The sequence below is a fragment of the Melanerpes formicivorus genome, unplaced genomic scaffold (assembly GCF_026170545.1).
Source record: "Melanerpes formicivorus ecotype bairdi unplaced genomic scaffold, bMelFor1.0.p_v2 SCAF_39, whole genome shotgun sequence".
Taxonomy (NCBI): Eukaryota; Metazoa; Chordata; class Aves; order Piciformes; family Picidae; genus Melanerpes; species Melanerpes formicivorus.
This window is the reverse complement of record NW_027142391.1, coordinates 4,673,466-4,695,962: the sequence shown is the minus strand read 5'-3', so window position 1 is coordinate 4,695,962 and position 22,497 is coordinate 4,673,466. Positions and strand designations below refer to the sequence as shown.

At 40.6% G+C, this 22,497-nt stretch overlaps 1 protein-coding gene across 4 annotated transcripts in view; it reads left to right on the top strand.

Annotated features, from left to right (window-relative positions):
- CLSTN1 (calsyntenin 1) overlaps nucleotides 1–22,497 on the top strand; it is a 40,246-nt gene that overhangs the window by 9,610 nt on the left and 8,139 nt on the right. Inside the window, exons 2-12 of one of the 4 annotated variants that reach the window (XM_068158349.1) lie at nucleotides 961–1,083; nucleotides 7,490–7,519; nucleotides 8,931–9,126; nucleotides 11,231–11,439; nucleotides 12,410–12,559; nucleotides 12,660–12,845; nucleotides 13,986–14,234; nucleotides 15,942–16,063; nucleotides 17,971–18,133; nucleotides 20,341–20,391; nucleotides 21,727–21,884. In XM_068158349.1, the coding sequence (XP_068014450.1) occupies nucleotides 961–1,083; nucleotides 7,490–7,519; nucleotides 8,931–9,126; nucleotides 11,231–11,439; nucleotides 12,410–12,559; nucleotides 12,660–12,845; nucleotides 13,986–14,234; nucleotides 15,942–16,063; nucleotides 17,971–18,133; nucleotides 20,341–20,391; nucleotides 21,727–21,884 (1,637 nt within the window). The remainder of the gene's footprint in view (nucleotides 1–960; nucleotides 1,084–7,489; nucleotides 7,520–8,930; nucleotides 9,127–11,230; nucleotides 11,440–12,409; nucleotides 12,560–12,659; nucleotides 12,846–13,985; nucleotides 14,235–15,941; nucleotides 16,064–17,970; nucleotides 18,134–20,340; nucleotides 20,392–21,726; nucleotides 21,885–22,497) is intronic. The other 3 variants (XM_068158350.1, XM_068158351.1, XM_068158352.1) reach the window with 3 other exon arrangements.

Sequence of the window (22,497 nt, the reverse complement as noted above, 5' to 3'; positions counted from 1 at the left end):
ATTAGATGACAGAGGGCCATAAAGATGATCCAAGGGCTTGTAGTGGGTTGAGAGAGAAGGCTTAGCTTTCTCTCCCCCACAAAGGGGAAAAAAAACCACAGCTAACTCAGTTGGAGAAGCAGAAGGGAACTCCTCTGCTATGAAGATAGGCTGAGGGAGCTGGGGGTGTTCAGCCTAGAGAAGAGAAGACTCCGGCGAGGACCTAATAGCTATGTTCCAATCTACAGGAAGACTGGAGAGGAAGTTCTCATAAGGGTGTCTAGTGACAGGGCAAAGGGAATGGTTTGAAGCTGAGGTTTGGAATAGGTTTAGACTGGATCTCAGGAAGAATTTCTTCAGTGTGAGGGTGGCAAGACTCTAGAATGGGTTGCCCAGGGAGGATATGGATGCCTCCTCCCTGGGGGTGTTCGAGGCCAGGTTGGATGAGGCCTTGAGCAGCCGAGTCTAGTTGAGAAGCATCCCTGCCTGTGGAGTAGGTATTTAAGGTCCCTTCCAACCTAAGTCATTCTGTGATTCTATGAAAGCCTGAGATTTTGATGCCTTCTTCCAGCAGTGTTTGAAATCTGCATTTCTGTTGGATTAAAGAGTAGGTGTTGGGCAGTCTTTTTTTCACCTGGTGCTGAATATAGGGTTTTCTAGTGTCACTCTTGGCACTGATAGCAGCAGCTCACCAGCTCTGTTAGAAGGTTGTGAATTGCACTTCAGGGGCATCTTAAATCCCAGCATAGTTCCAAGACTAATTTAGACTCTTTGAGTTACTTTTGGAAAGCCTACAGGGACGCTGAACCCTTCTGAACACACTTAGCAGAGATTTTTGTCTCAGTTTTTTTAATGGAGTAAAATAATGGTTTGGATTTAGAGAAAGGAAAGAGGGAAAGATTTAAATCAGTATCATAAAACATTTCTGAAAGAAGTTGTCTGCATCAAAGGTTTTGACTTTGTACTTTGTTTTCTTTTCAGTTAACAAACATAAGCCATGGATTGAGACAACCTATCATGGTATAGTTACAGAGAATGACAACACAGTGCTCTTGGACCCCCCTTTAATAGCCCTGGACAAAGACGCACCTCTGCGTTTTGCAGGTAAAGAATTCATCTGCATGATTGTTGTAAGAAGTGGAAATGCTTTCCTGATGACAAATGATACATGTTAATTAGTGTGTTTTCCCTTGCAGCATAATGTCTCAAAGCTTTTAGATCCTAGGAAATGTTTGTCCTTGGACCAGAGTTTTCCTTCGTATTTATTTCATATTTCAGCCTCAAATATACAGCTGTATCCAATCTATCCAGACCAGAGGGTACTTTATATTCCAGGCTTTCAATTTCATGTGTATATTTCATTTTTCTGTTCTGTTGGTTGTTTTTTTTTTGTTTAGTTTTGGTTTTGTATAGTGTCTGTATGGGAAATCTAGGAAGGCTGACTTGCATGCATGGTGACTGGGAGAATATGAATCATCTCTCACAGTTCTTAAGTGCTTTACTTTTGAAGTGTAAAAGTACTGGTAGTTTGGCAGCACTGAATAGATTGTGAAAATGACAGTTTTATATCTCCTGAGGGATAGCAAAGTTTTCTTGAGGGCTGGATATCATGAAGCCTTAAGAAAATGTTGTTGTCAAACTTGCTGAGGGAAATCTGGTGTCAAAGCATCCTTTCAAATGGGACTGCTTTTCCATTGTGGTGGCCTGCTTTCACTTAATGAACGTTTTTTCCACAACTGGAAGTTGGTTTTATTAAATGTTTCTCCATTTTGTATTTTAGTTTTCAAAACTTAACAGTTCTTAAGCAGCAGAACAACAGGCTTAAAATAGTTCTCTTTAATTCTAAACACAATATGCTAAAAAATGTAAAGGAATGTTTTAATCCAGCAGAGTGATACCAAGGAGTTGCATAATTAGAGAATCGTAGAATGGTTTCGTTTGGAAGGGCCCTTAGAGGTCATCTACTCCAACCTCCCTGCCATGGGCAGGGATGTCTCTCAGCTAGACTCAGCTGCTCAAGGCCTCATCCAGCCTGGCCTTGAACACCCCGAGGGAGGAGGCATCTGCACCTTCCCTGGGCAGCCTATTCCAGAGTCTTGCCACCCTCGTACTAAGGAATGTCTTCCTAAGATCCAGTCTAATTCTACTCTCCCTCAGCTTCAAACCATTCCCCCTTGTCCAGTCTCTAGACATCCTTATGAAAAGTTCCTCTTCAGCCTTCCTGCAGGATCCCTTCAGGTATTGGAAGGTCCCCCCAGAGTGATCTCTTCTCTAGGCTGAACAACCTAAGCTCCCTCAGCCTATCCTCATAACAGAGGTGCTCCAGCCCTTGGATCATTTTTGTGGCCCTGCTCCGGACTTGTTTCAACAGCTCTGTGTCTTCCTTAGGATGGGGACTCCAGAGCTGGATGCAGTGTTTGAGAGGGAGGTCTCACAAGAACAGAGTAAAGGGGCAGAATCCCTTCACTTGACCTCCTGGCCATACTCTTCTTGATGCAATCTAGGATACAATTTGCCTTCAGGGCTGCCTGACTCTGCTTTGGGATTCATTGAAGTATTTGTCTGACATTAAATGGAACAATACTTGAATCTGTCTTTGAGGAGCCCTAAAGTGGGAGATGTGTTGAATCAGCATTACCAGTTCTAGTTGGTGGTGCTACAGTTGTGTCCCAGGATGGAGAACAGCACTGGTGTTGTCCAGCAGCATCTTCGTGGGTGTTTTAAGTGTGAGAAGCCCAGTGACGTGTTTTTACAGCAAAACAAAGCATTTGCTGGATTCAATGGCTGCTTCAGCCCTAACTGCTATATTCCTACTTAAAACCCAAATTTATTCATACTTCAAAAGGTTAGAGATTTTAATTAACTGTGCCCCTAGCTGAGCAGTGAAACTTTTGAACTCTCTGCAGGTTTAAAATATTTTAAACAGAGCTTTTTGCTTTCCTTCATTTTTGAGCATGTTGAAGTATCTTGAAACTGGTTCATTGAAATGCATTGTAGCACACAAAACTGTGGAGCAAGTAAAAGGAATATTTTATTGCTTTTCTCACTCTGTGCTGTGGGTAGGATCCTCAAATTCACATGTGCAAAAACAAGCAGGGTTATCTAGACATTTATTCCTAGGGTGATTTGTGTGGTTTCGTATCTGAAACAGCACATTTTTGCAGACAAGGTTTGAAGATGGTCGTGCCCAGGGTGCCTCATTGTGCTGCCCAACTGTAGAGCCCCTCTGGAATTGGGCTTTTGTACCATGACTGTTGTAGATCTGCTTGAGAGGACAATCACCATTGTCCTTCCTCAGTGAAACTTCTCTACATTACAAATAGAGACGTGTTGGAATTTCAGCAATTTCAGACGTTTCCAAGATGGTTTTGCTGAAAGAAACAACCCCCAAAGGACAGCTGCATTTTTCTATTGTACATTAATTTGTGTCCAGTTTAATGTCTGAGGCTCTCAGTAAGGGTTTCCTCTTTATGTATAACAAAGGAGCTGAGTTTTTACTGCTTTTGAAACAATACTGTATCTGATAACTGAATTTGTTTTGTTATGAGAGGATAACACAGGGTCTTGCTAGCAAGATATTGGAGGTGTTTCCCTCATGGGAAGAAATGTTTCCTTGCTTTTTTAATATGCCTGTATCAGGCTTTTAGTTACCCCACCCCTAGTGAGGATCACTTATAGTTTATTTTTTCCCCTTACTAATCTGGAACATAAGGACTATTTTTGTAGGGGTTGGGAATTTTTTGACTTAGAGCATGAATATACATAGAGCTTTGAAAGTGAGCTTGAAGAATCTTCTATTTATTCTTTAAAAATCCTCCCCAAAAAAATCTCCCAAGCCTTCCTGCCAGCCTCTCCTGGAGGTGTGTGTGGCTCACATGTTGCAGTGGGCGAGCGCTGATGGCATTTTCCGTGCCGCACCACCGAGCTCTGTTTGTGTAGGGCAGGGAGCTGTGCTGACGTCCTGTCTGCAGAAGGCCCCTGTAATGCAGTGCTCAGCAGGATCAGGCCAGAAAGGAATCATGTGTAGAGGAGAATGACACTGTGTAGTCAAACATAAAGATTTTGATCTTGTCATATCCAGCGAGTGAGTCAATGTGTGTGCAACAATATGTGCACAGCCGCTTGGCAAACCCAAGAGGCAGCTCTGTTGCTGTAGGGTTTCAGCCATTTTTGCAGCAAGTTTAAAGCATGCCTTAAATTTTGTCTTTCATTTTCTCTTTGCTTTTTATTTTCTACCTGTTGTGCATACAGATACAAACTGGAGTTATCATCAGTTGTGACATTTAGAATGAGTTGGCTTTTCAACAGTTTTGTATGCTACTAAATGTATTGAAATATGGGAGGCTTTCCATGGTCCTCATGGAGACTGCTGCTTGGTTAGAGCTAGGAGGATATAGGATCATAGAATCATTAAGGTTGGAAAAGATCACCTAGTCCAACCATAAAGAATCATTAAGGTTGGAAAAGATCATCTAGTCCAACCATAAAGAATCATTAAGGTTGGAAAAAATAATCTAGTCCAAGCATAACCCGACTACCATGACCACTGAACTATATCCTCAAGCACCACACCTACACATTCCTTGAACACCTCCAGGGATGGTGATTCTACCACCTCCCTGGGCAGCCTTTCAGTAAAGAAATTTTCCCTAATGTCTCATCAAATGTAGAGGGATAGTTGACTCCAAAGGTTGAGAGTGCCTAGTGGACACACTGGATTGTATGCCCAGTTTAGATACAAGTATTTTTATGACTGTGTAGTTATTTTACATCACTGCATAACAATCCAGAAAGAGATAAACCAGTGAAAATTAACCAAACCTTAGCATTCTACCAAATCCTTACTGTTATTTAATTGTGCTGCACTGGAAAGGAGAAACACAGAATGCTTTTAGGGTAGAAAATCACTCTGTGTTTTCTGGCTAATATAAATTCCACAAACCTGATATATCTGTAAAGTGAAATGTTTTTTCAGCTGTGGTTACAGCACAGTAAAGTTCTGTCCCAGTTACAGTCTATTTAGCTGAACAAATATAAACTAACTTAAAGATTGATCATGATTTTGTTCTAAGATTAGGAGAGTTAGAAATCTATTTCAGTAATGTGTCTCACTCCAGAATGGAGTGAGAAAAAGCATTAAGCACATATATTCCTCTCTATATATGCTGCATAATTAATCTATTAATTATCTTATTTGTCTTAAAATAGCTCTGTACCAGTCTGTGATATATTTTTGAGAAAGGAGAAGTACTTTTAGAGAATTACTGCTTTTTGCTTCTGTTTATTGCAGAGAGACTTTGAAAAGAGAGAGCTTAAAAAAGCCTGTTAGGTTGGGAGCTCTGCATTTGCATATTTAGAGCACTTAGATCCTGGGTTACCTCAGAGCTTTTATTTATTGAAACTTTCTCAGTCACAAGAACCTGGTCTGTTAACCTGAGTACCATGAAGTGGAAAATAGGACTGTGTTGGATCAGTTACTGTTCTGAGAAACCCCTGGCAGAAGCTGAGCTATAGTACACCTTGAGCAAGAGCTTTACACTTCAAAAAGCATCTGGAGACACACAGATATTTACCAGAGAGCTTATTTATGTCTTATGCTTAGGAGCTAGAAATGTAGTGCCTGGGCAGCTAAATTGTTGTTGGTGCCAGATTTAAAGGTCCCTTCAGGTGGTTGAGAAGTGGATAGTTTTTTGAACAGCCTCTCCTTGTCCCAGATAGATGACTGCCACATTAGTACACTTCTCCCTCTTTTATTACCAGGATTTCTGCTTTAATGTTCCCTTCCCCTTTTAAAATTTTTGTTCTAAATGTAAGCTCAGTGTTTCACATCAATGCTTGACTCTCAAGTTTAGAGTTGCTGGAAGGGAGCAGGGAGTGGGTGTACAGGAGTGAGAGATCTGGAATATTCAAAAGCTTCCAGCTGGAATGTCACTTGTGGCTAACCAGTGGTGTCAGCCCCGAATTTAAGCAGTGTAAAGTTTTTCTTGAATGCTCCTATTGCCAAGACACATGAAAATCTGGGATTATATTTATAACCTGTGCTAGAACAGACTGAAATAAATTAGGTGGGTGCCAAAGAGGCAGCATACATAGTGCATTAAAATAAAGAGCTGATGATAAGTCTAGGGATTACCTGAAGTGAGTTTCAGGGAGAACCTAATGAGAGCTATTTCGGCAATTGGCTGCTCTAAAATGAAGGACTAGGAATCATGATACATTAGAAGGTAATTTTCCTTTACTGTATTTCTGCTTCAATACTAAACTGTCAATTTGCCTTTTTAAGGCCACTCTAGGATGGAGACTTGAATAACTGCTACTGAAAGTTGTCTGAAATAGGTGAGAATGAACAGGAGACCTGCTAGAAGTGATTTTAAGGGTAGGAGTCTGCTTTGATGTACTGGAATTCAGGTCAAAGATGATGGTAATCAGTAAAAAATAATTGATATGTGGATGATGCCTAAGGTGATAGTTCAGGAGTTTAACCAATTATGATTTCCAGGGAGTGAAGGACAGGGTTAACTCCCTTCCCAGTAGAACTGTGAAACCACTCAAGTGTCTGTCACAGTCCTCTGATACCATTGTATAACTCCATGATACCTGAGATCTCCCCTAAGGATGGAAGCTCCAGGACACTGGGGAAGTTTGTACTCTTCTAGAGTGGGTGGAGGGGACAAAGCAGGCTGCTCAGGGCATTCTCAGTACCAGCAGATTGTATCTGAGCACCTGAATCTCTTTCCTTCAGCAGCAGAATAAAAATGATAGCAGCTGTTGGTTGCTTTTTTAACATGGAAGAGCAATGGGCTGCCAGGAGAATACATAGCTCCCCCACCCTGTGCTGCTTATGTTAAAGCTTTTATGTTCATTAGGATCACTACTAAACATGTGTTTTGGTCTAGAATTGTGGCAGTAGTCCAGTTGAGCTTGATGGAGAATGTGAATTTTGTAACTGCCAGGTGCTACACTGATAAAAACCTATGTGGAAACACAAAAATCCCATGACTGTCTAAAACAATTTTCCTGGAACTAGAAGGGAAGTGTGAAGATTTTTAATTGTAGAAACATAGTGGTTTCAGTGCACTAGAATAAATCCTGTTTAGATTATTTAACATGTCTTCCTTAAATAGAACAGTATACATGAATTCTACTGTATGAATAGCTCTTAATCAACATGGAAGCTTGAGAATATCTTTGGTTTGGCAGTTGGTGTTAAAAAAAAAAGGAGGAAAAAAAGCCAAAAGCCCTTTGAGGGAAAAAAAGCCAAAAGCCTTTTGATAAACTTCTTAAATATTTCAGAATTCTGCAAATGGCAGCCTGGAGTTAAAAGATTAAATCATATTTAACATAACTAAAACTCTAAAAATTGTAACAGTTGCAGCAGATTACCACTGGAATTTTAAAAGACAATTTTTCCAAAGCTTTTCTGTGTAATGTGTGCATCTTTGCCTTTTCCTTATTTGCTCCCTCTCAACCTTTCCTGTTACTGACTTGGGTTTATCTTTTCTCCCTTTAGAGAGTTTTGAGGTGACAGTCACCAAAGAAGGTGATAAAGGGTTCTTTCTATCCCTTTTATGAATATTAACCTACTAACTTTGGTTATGAAATGGGGAATCAGCACTTAAACAGAAGATCCTGTCATGCTCTTTTGTCCCATTTATTACTCTCCCAGTTTTTTTCTATTTTAAAGTATATTGATAAAAAAATCCTGTTATGTAACCAAACCCTTGGTTAGAAATATCTGTCAATCAGACATCCATTTGAACCATTTGGGGTGGTTGTACGCTCTGTGGACACCGAAGAGATTGTTTTGGGGAAAATAAGTATTTTCTGATCTTTTCACTGGTAGCTGACTTCATTGGGACATCTGAACTTTTTTTGTAAAGTGATACTGAACTGCTGAAGCATTGGAACATCTTCCCTGCAGTCCACCTCCTTCAGTAGTCTCAAATCAGGATAATGCCTCTAGACATGTTCGCAGGAGGAGTGCATTCATGGTACCATGATACCACTGCAAGTCTAATGGCAAAATGTTGGTGTAACAAAGTCACCTTTCAAACATAACAAGTTATACAGGTAAAACCACAATGGAGGTGATCAGCCTGTTCATGGACTGGCTTTTGTTAGCACAGCTAGGTGTGCTAGCCTCAGTCCAGATAATGTGAGGACAGATGGACCTGGCTGTGCCAGCGAGGAGCTCTTGTAATCTAAGCTTAGGCTTAGGTGTGTTTTAAAATGACCTACTAGGGGATTTCTCTGGCAAGTTTGTTAGGATGAGGAGTTTGAGTAGGAAGGAAAGCCTATTACATTGTTCAATGTGAGAGCTTCCTTGGCTAATATATTTGGTCTTTGTTAGTAGATAGCTGTTGAAATGGATGCCTGAGAAGTTGGTATTTCTACCTTGCTCATTCAATAGTTTATTTTGATTCCCTAATTTTAGCCAGGTACATTGCACAGGAAGACTTTGTTCTTTGATCTGTTGACAGAATTTCTGTAATTATGGTGCTGAATCTATACATGAAGCTTTTTCATCCCTTGACTTGTAACTGTGCATTTTAACCTTTTGCTCTGGTCAAAATAAACAAGCTGCCCAGCTATTCCCAGTAGCTTGGCATAGAAGATTACACCAGTGGCCTTGGCTGTATGCTCTCATAAGATCTACTTTTACCCTAGAGCTATCTCAAGTACTCCTGTGAAATGCCTGTCTACATTTCTCTCTCTTTTGTACTCCTGCATGAATGGATGCAAAGTAAACAAGCTGCTTGGAAGGCAGACGTGTGCTTCTTTTTACTAAAGTTCCCAGAAATCACCCATTTTAAAGCACAGTGCTCTTGCTTTGTCCACAGACCCTCACAAACCCTTGGCTGCAAAATACTTGGTCATTTATTTAAACAAAACAAAACAAAAAGGTCTAATAATTGTGACCAGTTCTAACCTCTCTTACTTTGACTCTGTAGGTGAGATTTGTGGATTTAAAATTCATGGGCAAAATGTTCCCTTTGAAGCAGTGGTAGTGGATAAATCCACTGGTGAGGGAATAATACGCTCTAAAGAAAAGCTTGACTGTGAGCTCCAGAAGGACTACACCTTCACCATCCAGGCTTATGATTGTGGAAAGGGACCAGATGGAGCCAATGCAAAAAAATCCCACAAGTAAGTCAGTCTGTGGTGGGCTGAGGGGAAGTTTGGTTTCAAGTAGTCTCCAGCTCATGGGGGTTTGTGGTCTCTGTATTTAAATGCAAACCAAGTGTTAATGCTGGAAGACTTTCATGGAATGCTAATAGAAATGGCAAGAAAATGGAAATGAACTGGTTTTGACATCTTTTTAATGGGGGTGTAGATGATACTGCTTTATCCTGGGTTGTCTGTGAATTTGCATTGGAAAATAATGTGGGGATAGAAGCAGGAAAACTGCTGGTAGAGTTCAAATCTGGCTTGAGTTGACCTAAAGAGTTTGCAGAGGATACCAGACCTGGACAGTGGTTCAGAGTTCAGTTCCTAAAACCAAAAAAACTGGTTCAAGAGGTCAGTCTGTATAAAACTTGACACAATAGCAAAGGACACATGTTGCTGTCATTTCCAGACAGCCTCACCAAATAACCCTCAAGATGAGTAGCATAAGGTTCATCTCTGCCTAGATTAAAGAACGAGAACAAAGCAATCTTCAGCTAATCTTTGTCTGAAGAGAAAACCACAATATAAAATGCTCTCTTGCAAATCTACTTGAGAATAGCTCTTTAACACCCTGGTGTAAACATCTGCAGAGCATGTGGAAGGTTACTGTTTGTATGAAGCAAAGAAGGATGTAAATAAGATGAGGAACAGACTAGCAGCTCTCATCGTGGTGACAAATACAACCTTGTTACTCCATAGCTTCAAACAAGCAGCAGGAAGTTATCTCCCTAGGGATTGCACTTATGGAAAATAGATCTGCCTTATTTGATATTCAATTTTACTTCTGAAGGAAGATTTCAAAGGGAAAGATGGAAGTAAATGTTGTTGGGTTGGTTGGAATCAGTCTTTGTTCATTTGGATAGAACTGTAGAACCTGTGCTGTAGAACCTAGACTGCAGAATTTACCTATTTTTCTATCTCTGTTGGTTAACTGAGAGATGAAGTTTCTTCTGATGGCTCTAGTGAAAATTATGGTCATCCAAATTCACAGCTATGTAATGAACCAGCCCAGATCTGGCAGTGTGCTCTGCAGCTCTTCTGCACTCACAGCAGGGTGTGATGGGTTTCAAAGACCTGCACCTACAAACCACTGTTGAAATTTTCCTGGCCCATGGCTGTCTATTATATGGTTTTTTTATGGCTTTTAACCATTTTGGAGTTTAGCTTTTAAAGGCAAGAATATGAAGTGTGTTTGGTAGAGAAGGCTCTTTTTTGTGGCATTTATTTAGCACATAGGATAAAAGAAATACTGAAAGACTTGCATTGGAAAACTTTTGCTTTTATGGATGGATTGTAGTGATTGAATTCTTTATCAGTTTACATTCCAGATACTTTTTTGTTACTCACCTTTTCTCCATGGGTCACTGGCAGAAACTGAATTGTTTTCCTATTGTGTACATACCAGCAATCAGTGACAGGCATGAAAAGACAGAATTCAAGATCCAATTTGTTGAGGATTACCTAACTAGCTACTGTATGATGTGTTAAAGTGTATCTTCTACTGCTGTGATTCTTCCATTTAAATTGTCTGCTCTCTCATTCCCACATGCAAGAAATAAGCCAGTTTTCACTGACTTACAGCTCAGTACTTTATTAGCCAAAGAAAGCTAATCCAATGCACTTGACTGAGCTCTTACTCTAAGACCAGTCTTAACTGTCACTCTTTATTCACATGGAATAAAAATTGGTGTTTATATCAAATAATCTGACAGCAGGAAAGAGGAAGGGTTGTGCTGCTGGAAGCAAAAGCCTATTTTGTCACAGCTGTATTTTGTGGTGTATCTGCAAAATGGTGGCAACTTAATAGTTGCAATACAAGCATTTGTATTTCATTTGCAAATAAACAGCAATAGGAAGCATAAAGCTGCAATGAATTATGTAGGAACACACTGGGAGAACATCCACTGCTTTCCTAGGGAGGGTAGTTGAGATTGTTTTATTAGTCATTGATCACTTCCTTCCCAGGAGCTTAAATTTCAAAGGATAGCTTCATCTGTAATAGAGGGAGCTGTTCTAGCAGGCTCCTTGCATGAACTGGAGTTTTGCAGTAGAGAGGAAGCTGAGCTTTCTGTTTTCTCTGCAGGGCAACAGTCCACATCCAGGTGAATGATGTCAATGAGTACGCTCCTGTGTTCAAAGAGAAGTCGTACAAAGCAACTGCTATTGAAGGGAAGAGGTATGACAACATCCTCAAAGTGGAAGCAGTGGATGCAGATTGTTCACCACAGTTCAGCCAGATCTGCAGTTATGAAATTGTAACTCCGGATGTACCTTTTGCTATTGACAAAGATGGTAAGAATATGATGTGGGATGGAGTGGGAATTGCTGTACTTTGCCATCCTAAGGGCAGCACTTCGGACTGGTTGGCGTAGAACCGCAGCAGTCCTCTCTTAGCCCATTGCTACAACAGATCATTAAATGGCCACATTCCCTTCAGCACTGTGCACTGATAATGAGAAGTGAGATGGATTTCAATGCCAGTCCTGTGGTACTATCTACTGATGTAAGGAGCAGATGGTCTGCTGCATGTCTGTTGTTTCTTGTGAAATGCTTTTCAAAATAAAGAAAATATGGGAGCTGTGTTCTGCTTGAAACCAGCTCTTAGTAGGCTTTTTTTTTGCCCTTGTAGTTTTCTATTCTGTATTAGGGTAGCTTTTGCTAATTAGCTCTCAGAATTTGGATTCCATGTGTGTGCTTTTCACATTTGAGGTGCTTGTATGTGACTCTGGAGATTACCATAGTTATTGGGTTTGAAGTGTAGTGATTTGTTGAGGTTATTTCCTTTCCACAGTTTATCTGTGGACCTTTCAAAATCTGATTAAGCAAAGGAAAACATTTTTTAGTGGGCTTTAAGTTTGAGGTTTTGGGGATCCACGTTGCCAATGGATAATTTGTACAGCTGTGCAAATGAAAACGGCTGGAGAATCCTGGCATGTGTCTACCAATTTGTGTGGCAGTTACCAGCTATGAACAGTTACTTTTTGATTGATACACTGTGAAGAGTTTGATTAACTCTGTACCTGCTGTTCTGGGTATATGTGCTATCTCTCGGATTATGGCATTTTTAAGGACCAGTACCTGATGTCTGGCATTGAGAAGTCAAACAGTGAAGGGCTAATTCACTTGCAGGTGTGTCTATAAAAGCCTTGGTACCTGCATCAAGTATGTAGGTGGTATCTGAATGCATTTAATTGTGTCAATGGCTGAGAAATGAGCAGATACTGACATCTGATTATTGCTTTTGTGTGTGTGTGTGTGTCAGGTTACATAAAAAACACAGAAAAGTTAAACTATGGCAAAGAACATCAGTACAAACTGACAGTAACAGCCTATGACTGTGGGAAGAAGAGAGCTGCTGAGGATGTGCTGGTTAAAATTAGCGTTAAACCTACATGCAAGCCTGGCTGGCAAGGTTAGTTTGCCCTCCTTCCTTATCTGCCTTTGGCATTTGCCAGTACCTTGAGTTAAATATGAGAGATTGATTGATGTTGTTTCTTTGGATAAATGCACAGGTTGGAGCAAAAGAATAGAATATGAGCCTGGTACTGGTTCCTTAGCTCTCTTCCCTGGCATGCGTTTGGAGACGTGTGATGAGCCCATAACCTCTGTTGAAGCAACAGTTGAACTAGAAACCAATCACATTGGGAAGGGCTGTGACAGAGACACCTACTCAGAGAAATCCATTCACAGACTCTGTGGTAAGAGCACTTTTCTTAAAATTGAGTCATCTCTCTTGATTCTTAGTTTATCTTTGTTATGTTAGACCACAAGTCAATGAGTAGATAAAGGCTTCATTTGCATGTAGTTTCCTCCAGCTTCTTTCTTAGCAAGCAATAAAAGGCATGAAATTAGCTGAAGGTGACTTCTGAATGATTCTCAAATGCAGTGAAGGCTTTTGTTTCTGCCTCTTTGCTAGCTTATGTAGACAAATAATTTCCCTACAGGAGATTGAAGAGCTGAAAGAATTACATATATGTGGAAGGGAATGGCTGTGAAAACCTCTCTGAGGTTTTTCTGAGGCAGGATGGATGTGAAGGATCCAATTTAAGAAATACATGGTGAAAAAGTAGCTGAGAAAGCCAAGACAGTGTGGTTTGGATAAAACAGTTTGCTTGGCTTGGTTACATTTGTGCAATACTTACCCAAGGAGTAAAGGGCACCTTGGCACCCATGTCTCCTCCAGTTAAAGGCCCTTTGAAAAGTTTAGGAATCTTCTGTGGCCAATATGGAAGAGTTGGGATTGCAGGGCTAATTATCACTGATGATTTGCCTTCAGCTTCAGCTGAAGTTAGCTGAAAGTGTGAACAACCCTAGAAGAGGCACAAGCAATTCCTAAGCTATTCCCTGATGAGGTCACTGTGATGATAATGATTTAGGCTTGAAGTGGAGGAAAAAACCCAGCATGCCAAGCACCTGCTGGGTATCATTGCTCTTGACTAGGATATTGTTAGGCAGTGATCAGGGAGAGGGTGCTTAGGCAGCCCTCTTCAGCTGGATGGATATTAGTCTTAGAACTCTTACAGGCAAAATAGGACTTTACAGATGCAGAGATACTAAGCAAAACAATCTCCATGAGATTAGTCATCTACCCAGAAGTTGAATGTATGGAGGACATTGTTATATTAGGTGTTCTATTCTTAGTGACACATTATTTGAAAGGAGAATTGCTTGCTGCGTGCTGGTGGTGATAATCATAGAATTGTTTTGGTTGGAAAAGACCTTTAAGATCCAGTCCAGCCATTAATTCTGACACTGCTGGGAAATTAGTGCTCAGAAAACCAGTTTGAAACCAATCTCTTTCGTTTCTACCTTTTTTCATTTGATTGTTTTTATTGTAGGTGCTGCTTCTGGCACAGTCGAGCTGCTTCCCCCTCCAAGTAGTGCTGCTAACTGGACAATAGGACTGCCTACTGATAATGGTCATGACAGTGACCAAGTGTTTGAATTTAATGGTACACAAGCTGTGAAGATTCCAGATGGTGTTGTCACAGTCAATCTAAAAGAGCCCTTCATGATTTCAGTGTGGATGAGGCACGGGCCTGGAACCAAAGAGAAAGAGACAATTCTGTGCAATTCAGACAAGACAGGTTTGTCAGTACTTCAGATGCAAATGATTTCACTGTGGGGGTTTGTGTGGTGGTTTTTAGATGCCGTGGCAGCACAGGTGAGAACCCTGCCTTAGATTTTCCTTGGAAGTGAAATGGACTGTGAAAGCCTGTGCTTACCTATAGGCACGGCCGCAGATTATCTAGCTTCAGATGAGGCAGACTTGTTGTTCTAATTCTGTTTGAATTTGCATCATGCATCCCTTTTTGTCGTGGGAGATGATTTGTTCTGGCAATGCAGTCTTGCGTTTGCATCTCCAAAGACAGATTTATTCTTGATGCTGCCTCAAATCGTTAAGATACATACATCAGGTTTGGGGACAGCGTTTGCTACTATATCTTCTCTTTTTGCTGGAAGGAGATTATTTCATTTTTCCCCAGTGATAACTTTTTTTTCACTCCATGCATAATTTCAGCCTCTCTGACTGCTACAGACACAATCATTTAGAAGATGTCATTAATAAGGAAATATGATAACCGTGTTTCCATAATTGCTCTCTAATGGGGCTAAAAGAATTCTCGTCTTTGTTAGCTGGAACAGTGGATTTGTTCAATGTATTAGAAGGATGCTTTAGTTAACCTACTGCAAGAATTTGCCAGAGGAAACCACACTGAATGGATTTTAAATTTCATTTGGAAATAAGAAAGATTTAGCAGTGTTGGTAGTACCTTAAAAGCATTTCTTTGAACAGGAGAAAAATGATTCTTATTCAGAACAAGGTACAATTATTCTCTTTTCCCTACCTTCACCCATTCCTGGTAATCAAAACCCAAAACTTTGGATCCATTGAAGTGAGTGACCTGCAGAAAAAAAGGCAGATGTAAACAGAGTGTTTGCTGGTTCGTAGCACAGAGGAAATAAACTTTCCAAACAAGTTTTCCTTTTTTAATTCCTTGGTTTGACCTAACCTTGTAATTTTTGCTACAGATCATTTCTGGGAGTATAAATCTAATTTGCCTTCATTTTTAGTGGTGTGTTCTGCAATATTAAAAGACAGGAATTAGGTTTGCTGGAGGGAGGCAATTTAGAATATATTGCACTGGAACAGTGCAGGGAGATTGAATGCTTCAGGCTGAAGGATTCGCATGAGTTTGGTATTTTTTCATTCTCTGCTTTCTTGACTCAGCCATGCCATGGAGTGGATGATGTAGACAATATTTCCCTTTCTTACTCTCACCTGTTTCCCTAGTGTCTCACTTGTGTATTTATTTCAGATGATTCATCCTTCAGAGCTACAGCTATCCTGTTTTCTCGTAGAAAAGCCTGTCCACCTGCCATGAGCTGTACCTGTTTCAAAACAGTAATTTCATGTGGCAGGAGCTCCTCATTTGTAACAAAAAGAAGCTCTTCTATTTATAAATCTAGCTCTTGCTCTTTTTCTCTTGCTGGCATGTTTATCTCTGTGAGTTTTCAGCCCTATGCCTTGGTTTAGATGGAATTGGGAGATAGATATGTCTACTGGTACAGTTGTTACTCACAGCTTCTTTGAGAGTGTTCACCCTAATTACTATTACAGACCTTCCATGTTCCTCTTACCTTGCCTGTTTCACTTCTGTGTTTCTTCCTGTCAGTTGCTTGGGGATGTGTGTAATTGCAGAACAGGTGTATCTGGTGGGGCTCCTGAGGTTTGCAGAAAATAATAATGATAAATAATAACAGTAATAACATAAATGCAAACTGCTTTGCAGATATGAACCGGCACCACTACACGCTCTACGTGCACAACTGCCGCCTTGTTTTCCTCTTCCGCCAAGATCCTTCAGAGGGAAAAACTTACAAACCTGCTGAGTTTCACTGGAAACTCAATGAAGTAAGTTTGGAAGGGCACTTGGTAAGATGTTAGAATGCAGTGAAACTGTTGGAGTGGGTCCAGAGGAGGCCACGAACATGATCAGAGGGCTGGAGCACCTCTACTATGGGGACAGACTATGAGAGTTGGGGCTGTTCAGCCTGGAGAAGAGAAGGCTCCAGAGAGACCTTAGAGCAGCCTTCTAGTACCTGAAGCTACAGGATTGCTGGGGAGGGACTTTCTACAAGGACTTGTAGTGAATGGGACAAGAGGCAGTGGATTGAAGCTTGAGGGGACATATAGAGTGGAGATCAGAAAGAAATTCTTTACTATAAGGTTGGTGAAACAATGGAATAGGTTACCCCAGGGAGGCTATGGGTGCCCCCCTCCCTGGAGATGTTCAGGGCCAGGTTGCATGAAGCCTTGAGCAACCTGGTCCAGTGGGAGATGTCCATGCCCATGGCAGGGACTTGGATCTAGATGATCTTTAAAGTCCCTTCCAACCCAAACCATTCTATAAAAACCATGTGAAACTGAACTCCCTGATAACCCAGTTATTAATTAAGTGCTTTGTTCAACTCCAGACTTCTGATGTCATGTTTTATAGAACCCAACAAGACTTTGTTTGTGATCAGTTGTCAGAAATAGGTTCATCTAGACCTTTTCATCTTGAACATAAAATACTACTTTAGTGGTTTTATTATAAGCCCTGTGAGATAGTCAATAAATAAAGTGCAAGTCATTGTCCTGACAGGGAGAAAAATGTGGATTTATATGTCAAAATATGATATCAATCTTGTGGCTGTGATATCATTCATCTTCACTGAATCCTATCTACAGTACTGTGCATGAGAAAACAAAAATATTACAGTTTGTTTATAGTATTGAAGTACTTCTGAGCATGTGACATTCCAAACTGTTAATAGGATAAGAGAAGAATTTGCCTTCTTAATCCTTTTTCCCACTAAAACAAAACTGGTGACTTTTTACACGTGAGCAGTAGCTACAAATCAGTTCTTAATTAGATTTTACTCCATAAAAATAGAGTTAATAGGCCTCTGAGGGATGCAGGTACTTTCTGCTTCCTATTTAGAGAGGAGTTGTCTTTATTCTTTCAGTCATGTATGCTTAATTGGTTTAGAGCTGAAAGTGGAGGCTTTAAAAACTAATCCTGACGTTGGCCCTGCTAAGATCTGCATAACTTATTTCTGTGATTTCATTATGTTTATGATCATGAAGAGTGAGGCAGAAGGGACTAAGTATTTTGTGTACTTTTCCAGCCCCCTGGATCTGAGTGCTAAAATAACCCTGCCTATCTGTGCATTTATAAAGGGTCTTTTAGCTACTTTAGGTTGCTGTTACAGCTTTGTTTTGCCAGTTCCCTGAACAATGAGGCACTTTCTAACGTGCTTGACTATATCCTGTTTTCTCTGCAGGGCAGTGTGTACTGTTTTCATGGTAAAATGCCCACGTACATCCTCATGGGAAGATTGTTACTTTCCCAAAACTAATCAGCTTTCACTATTAATGATTCTGTTTTGGAAGGCTTTCTTCTATTCCAAACAGTCATGTTTGTCTCCAAATAATCCCTCTCAGCAAGCAGAGGTCCTTTGCCAAGTCATGTTGTATTATAACAGCGTTTCAGAACGTGTTTGCATGTGGATATGTATATTGAAATGGAAAGATGCTGTTATTAGAAAGGAAGGAAAACACATGCAGCTTCCTGGATTGGCAGCAGAAGAAAAGAAACTATTTATAAATGTTTGACAGTTGGTTTGCTTTTCCTCAGATGCATGCCACGTGTGAGAAACATAAATATGTCTGCCCAGGCTTATAGGCAGGCTGTGTGTGTGTGTGGGGATGCAGAATGCGCATCGCATCAGTTAGTTAAGTGATTGAGAATCTGTTCAAACCTTTTCTTCACTCAGGTGTGTGACAAAGAGTGGCATCACTACGTCCTCAATGTGGAGTTTCCTGCAGTGACACTCTATGTAGATGGTGTTTCCTATGATCCTTTCCCAGTGACTGAAGATTACCCGCTTCACCCCTCAAAGATAGAAACACAGCTAGTAGTGGGAGCGTGCTGGCAAGGTAACTGCTGACAACTGTTAATAATTTTAATTAACAACTGCTTTTTTTTTTGTTTAGAAATGAAATCATCTTTAAATGCAATCTCTTTTTTAAAATGAAATCTTAGAATTACATAGCAGATTTTCTAGTGCCTGAAAGGTAACTTGTTGTGTCTGTTGCAGCTTAGTTCTGCACCTAGCTAGTGTCACATATTTCCTCTTTCAGTAATTTTTTCCATATTTTGGGCTTTTTTTTTTTTGCTTGTTGGCCACAGGTGCCTGTGGAATAGGAAGGTACTTGCCAAGCAGCATTCTATCAAAATGAATTTTGTGGTAACCATGGGAATGTAGCTAGCTATTTTTAATAGCAATTAGAAGAGTAGGTCAGGTACTTCAGATTACTAAGCAGAACACTTAATTTCGAGTAGGTTAAAAAGCATATTGTAGAATAAGCATTCTCATAAATAGAAGCAGGACCAGCAGACAGTTCAGCAAAGCAACACAGTGATGCTGCCTCTCTTGGATATTTTTACCATTTCTGCTTAAAAAATAAACATAGAAAGTATCTGCCTTAGTATATGCAGACTGTCTTAAAACTTGGTATTCCACAAGCTGTGAAATGCTGATTCGTGTGCTTTAATCCTTGTGTAACATACTCTGCAAAGCTTGAGGAGCAGAAGAATGCATCTGGACATGGAGACTGGTTACCACAGACCTTTGTAACAAAGCTTTTGCTTCACAGTCCTGAACTGAAATGTTTGCTTGCTGATCAAATTAGACCTCCGCTGGGATAAAGCTCATCTTTTTGGTTAGGGATAAACCAGTGTTAAATCATTCCTGTGTGGCTGTAGTTCAGAGGATGGACTGTAGTTGCAGACTGTAATAATGCATAGGAGCAACTTGTGAATGGAAGACAAAGGGAAAGCTTGGAGACATGTTAATCAAATTAAGTCTTCTGTCCTCTAATGTCTCTTTTCTCTTGGAGTTTTAAGGCTTTGAAGCGTGGAGGTTAAGTTGTCTAAGTACCCTCTCCATCAAATTAACTCTTCTGTGACAAGTTCACTGTCTTTCAGTATTAATTTTATTTCAGTGTTAAACTCATTCTGTTGTCCTTCCCTTTGAGGCAATTAATGATTTTCTTCATAGTTTATTTCATTCTGTTTCTGACATTCCAACTATCTCTTCTAGCTCAAAGGGAAGCTATAGTGGCTGGGTTTCAAGAAACCGGAGCTTGGAAACTCTGTTCCAGCTAAGTGTATGGATTGTGATGGCTTCCATATATGTTCTGCATCCTAACAAAAGCATACATGTTTAGTTTAAAAAACTCTCTGCTTTCATATTGGCACCAATATATGATTCTTTTAATTTCTTCCCATGAGAATTTTCTTTGTAATGACAGCAGACTGAAGTAGGAGCATTCCAGGAGTCTGGAATACAAGAGCTTGTGGTGCTGCCTTTGAGAAATTCCACCAAAAAGCCTGGTTGTTAGGAGATTAAAACACAAAGGGATAGATGTCTGCCAAAGGAGTGAAGTTAGTGCAAAAAGCCTCCTTCCTCTTTGTGTTTCCAAGATCCAGGCTGCTCAAAGTTATATATGCAGCTCACCTTGAAGGAAAGAGAGATTTTTATGCTTTGGAAAAAAGTTCTTTTAACATTTCTTTTAAAAGATTAAAAGCTGGGTTTCATTTTTGGTGCTTCCCCAGTGAGACACTTCCATCTGATAAACTGACAGCTTAATACCTGTGATACTATTACTCAAAAAAAAAACCCAAAACTGTGTCAGTAATGGCTCCTTTTGATCAGCATTTAATGCCTTTGGGTGATTTGCTGATACAGGCTGGATCTCACCTTAATTTCTCCTTTAGCGGTTGAGAGAGGAGAAAAATCAATTGAGGCAATGGATGACCTGTATCTCATTACTAATAGTGACTGGTGTGAGATGGGGTATCTGTGGTTAACAGCTTCTCCAGTACTGCAGCTTGAGGGGGGGGCTCTTCAGGTTGTCTTGTCATGAATGTTATGTTCTTGTAACAACATAGGAATGCTTCTTTCCTGCACTGCAGCTGTTAGTGTTCCAAAGGTCTCCTAATCCTTGAGAAGCTGGGTCAAGTGTAAGCAGACGTTTTGGGGGAAGTGCTGCTGGGTATTTTCTGTGATGAGAAGGTTTGCCAAATTGTAACTACTTGCTCTTTTCCCTCTTGTCCTATTCTTTGTCTTGCTTTTCTACAGACTATACAGGAAATGAAAATGACAATGAAACTGTGCCTGAGACCTCTGCAGGTTGCTGGAGTTTTTTCCCTACTGTTTTATTTCGGTTTTAAGCCAAGACATTGCTTCATCTCACACACAGCATGAAATGCAGGCATTGCATTCGGGCCATTGACCTTCACATAATCCTCTCCTAGGCTTGTTTCTTCATTGTGCTTTTATTTCCAGAGCTTCATCAGCTGATTTAATTTTATTTTTCTTTCTTTCTTTTTGACTTGTCTTTGAATTTGGTTTTTTTTTGGTTGCACCCAAACACACATCCACGTACAAATGGGCACCCGTTGTGAGTCCAGTGAAGTGGTGTAAAATAAGTTGCTGATGTAAAATTATCAGCTGTGGTTTCTTTCATCCCATTTTCTTAAATCCTCAATGCACCTCATTGTGTAGAAATCCAAGTATATATATCTGTGTAGGCATGTGTGTATCATAGAATGATTCAGTGGGTTGGGAGAGACCTCTGAAGTCAGGTAGCCATGCTCCCCACTTGAAGCAAGACTAATTCGGTATTTAGTTGAGGTGCTTGTGCATAACCCAAAGGCAGACCTGTAATTTACAGTAGATACTCACTTGATCAGAAAGTGATTATATCAAGTTTTAATGATAATGAGTAGGCACAAAATCTTTGCCTACCAGGCATTCCAGGTTGGCTACAGGATGTTATTGTCTTAGTGGATTTTGTGTCTTGAGCTGAGACACTTAAAGTTAGTGTGTGTTTCTAACAGTGTGTTCAAGGTACATCTAAAAATGAGGCACCTGAGTTTAAACTACTTGCTTGAGTCCATACAGAGAAGGCAGCACTGTTAGAGGGGAGCAATGAGTCTTAGACACTTTCTTCAGAATGAGCTGAATGACTTTGTGAAGTTTGTTTCTATCCTTCGAGTGTGAGGACAGCCTGTCAGGATGGGTTTAGATGTACATAACTGAGAGGAAGGATGCTGTTGTCTTCTATCCAGAAAGGCATTACCCATTTGGTAGAGAACCAGCTAGTGGGAGGGTTTACCCCAGCAGGAAGATTTCAGGTTTCAGAGTTCATCTCATTCATTCTGCCTCATCTCTGAAGACACCACCTCTTGTATGGGCAATTTCATTCAAGAAATTTGGTATGGAAATGTTGGCCTTTGTTTCACAGTTCAAAATGGCCACAGCTGTTTTGAAGGCCATGTGCATGGTGAACTGTTGAATTCTTTCTTTATGCTTGAACATAAGGTTAACACCCAGAATGGATAAAAAAACTAACCTGCATGTATATAATATTTTGGTACCAGAGGCATATTTGTTGTTTTACAAGAGAAGAAGAAAGTGAGAAGAATCAAAATGTGAAGATTGTTCCTTTTCTCCCCTATGAAGGTGGTGAACTCCACATGGCTCAGTTCTTCCGAGGCAATCTGGCAGGTTTGATGATTCGTTCTGGCAAACTGGAGAACAAGAAGGTGATTGATTGCCTGTACACTTGTAAAGAGGGCCTGGATCTGCAGATGGCTGATGGCACTGGCAAGGGTGTGAAGGTAAAGTTGACTCAAGGGGAGCATGGACATTGCTTTGCTGTTAATACTTACTGGGTTTGCTGGCCAAATTTTGGTGTCCCAGTTGCTGGAGAGGGTACAGCAAAGATGATGAGGGGACTGGAACATCTCTCTGATGAGGAAACACTGAGAGCATCGGGTCAGTGCTTTTAAATACTTAAAGGAGGGTGATGGGGCCAGGCTTTTTTCAGTGGTGCCTAGTGACAGGGCAAGGGGTAATGGGCACAAACCTGAACACAAGGAAGTTCCATCTGAACATGAGGAGGAATTTCTTTATGTTGATGGTGTTGTAGTACTGAAGCAGGCTGCCCAGAGATGTGGAGTCTCCATCTCTGGAGCTGTTCAAAGCCAAGCCTGCCTGGATGTTGTCCTGTGTAACCTGCTCTGTGTGACCCTGCTCTGGCAGGGGGTTGGACTTGATGATCTTCAGAGTTCCCTTCCAACCTACACTGTTTCGTGAAGTTTCCCAAGCTGAGTGGCGATGAAGTGAAGAGGGAAGTTAGTCTTTGTGCTACAGGGCCACTAAACAATGGCTTTACTGCTTTGCATACAGCTGTAATTATCCCAGCATTTACCAGGCTCAGCAGTGCAGAAC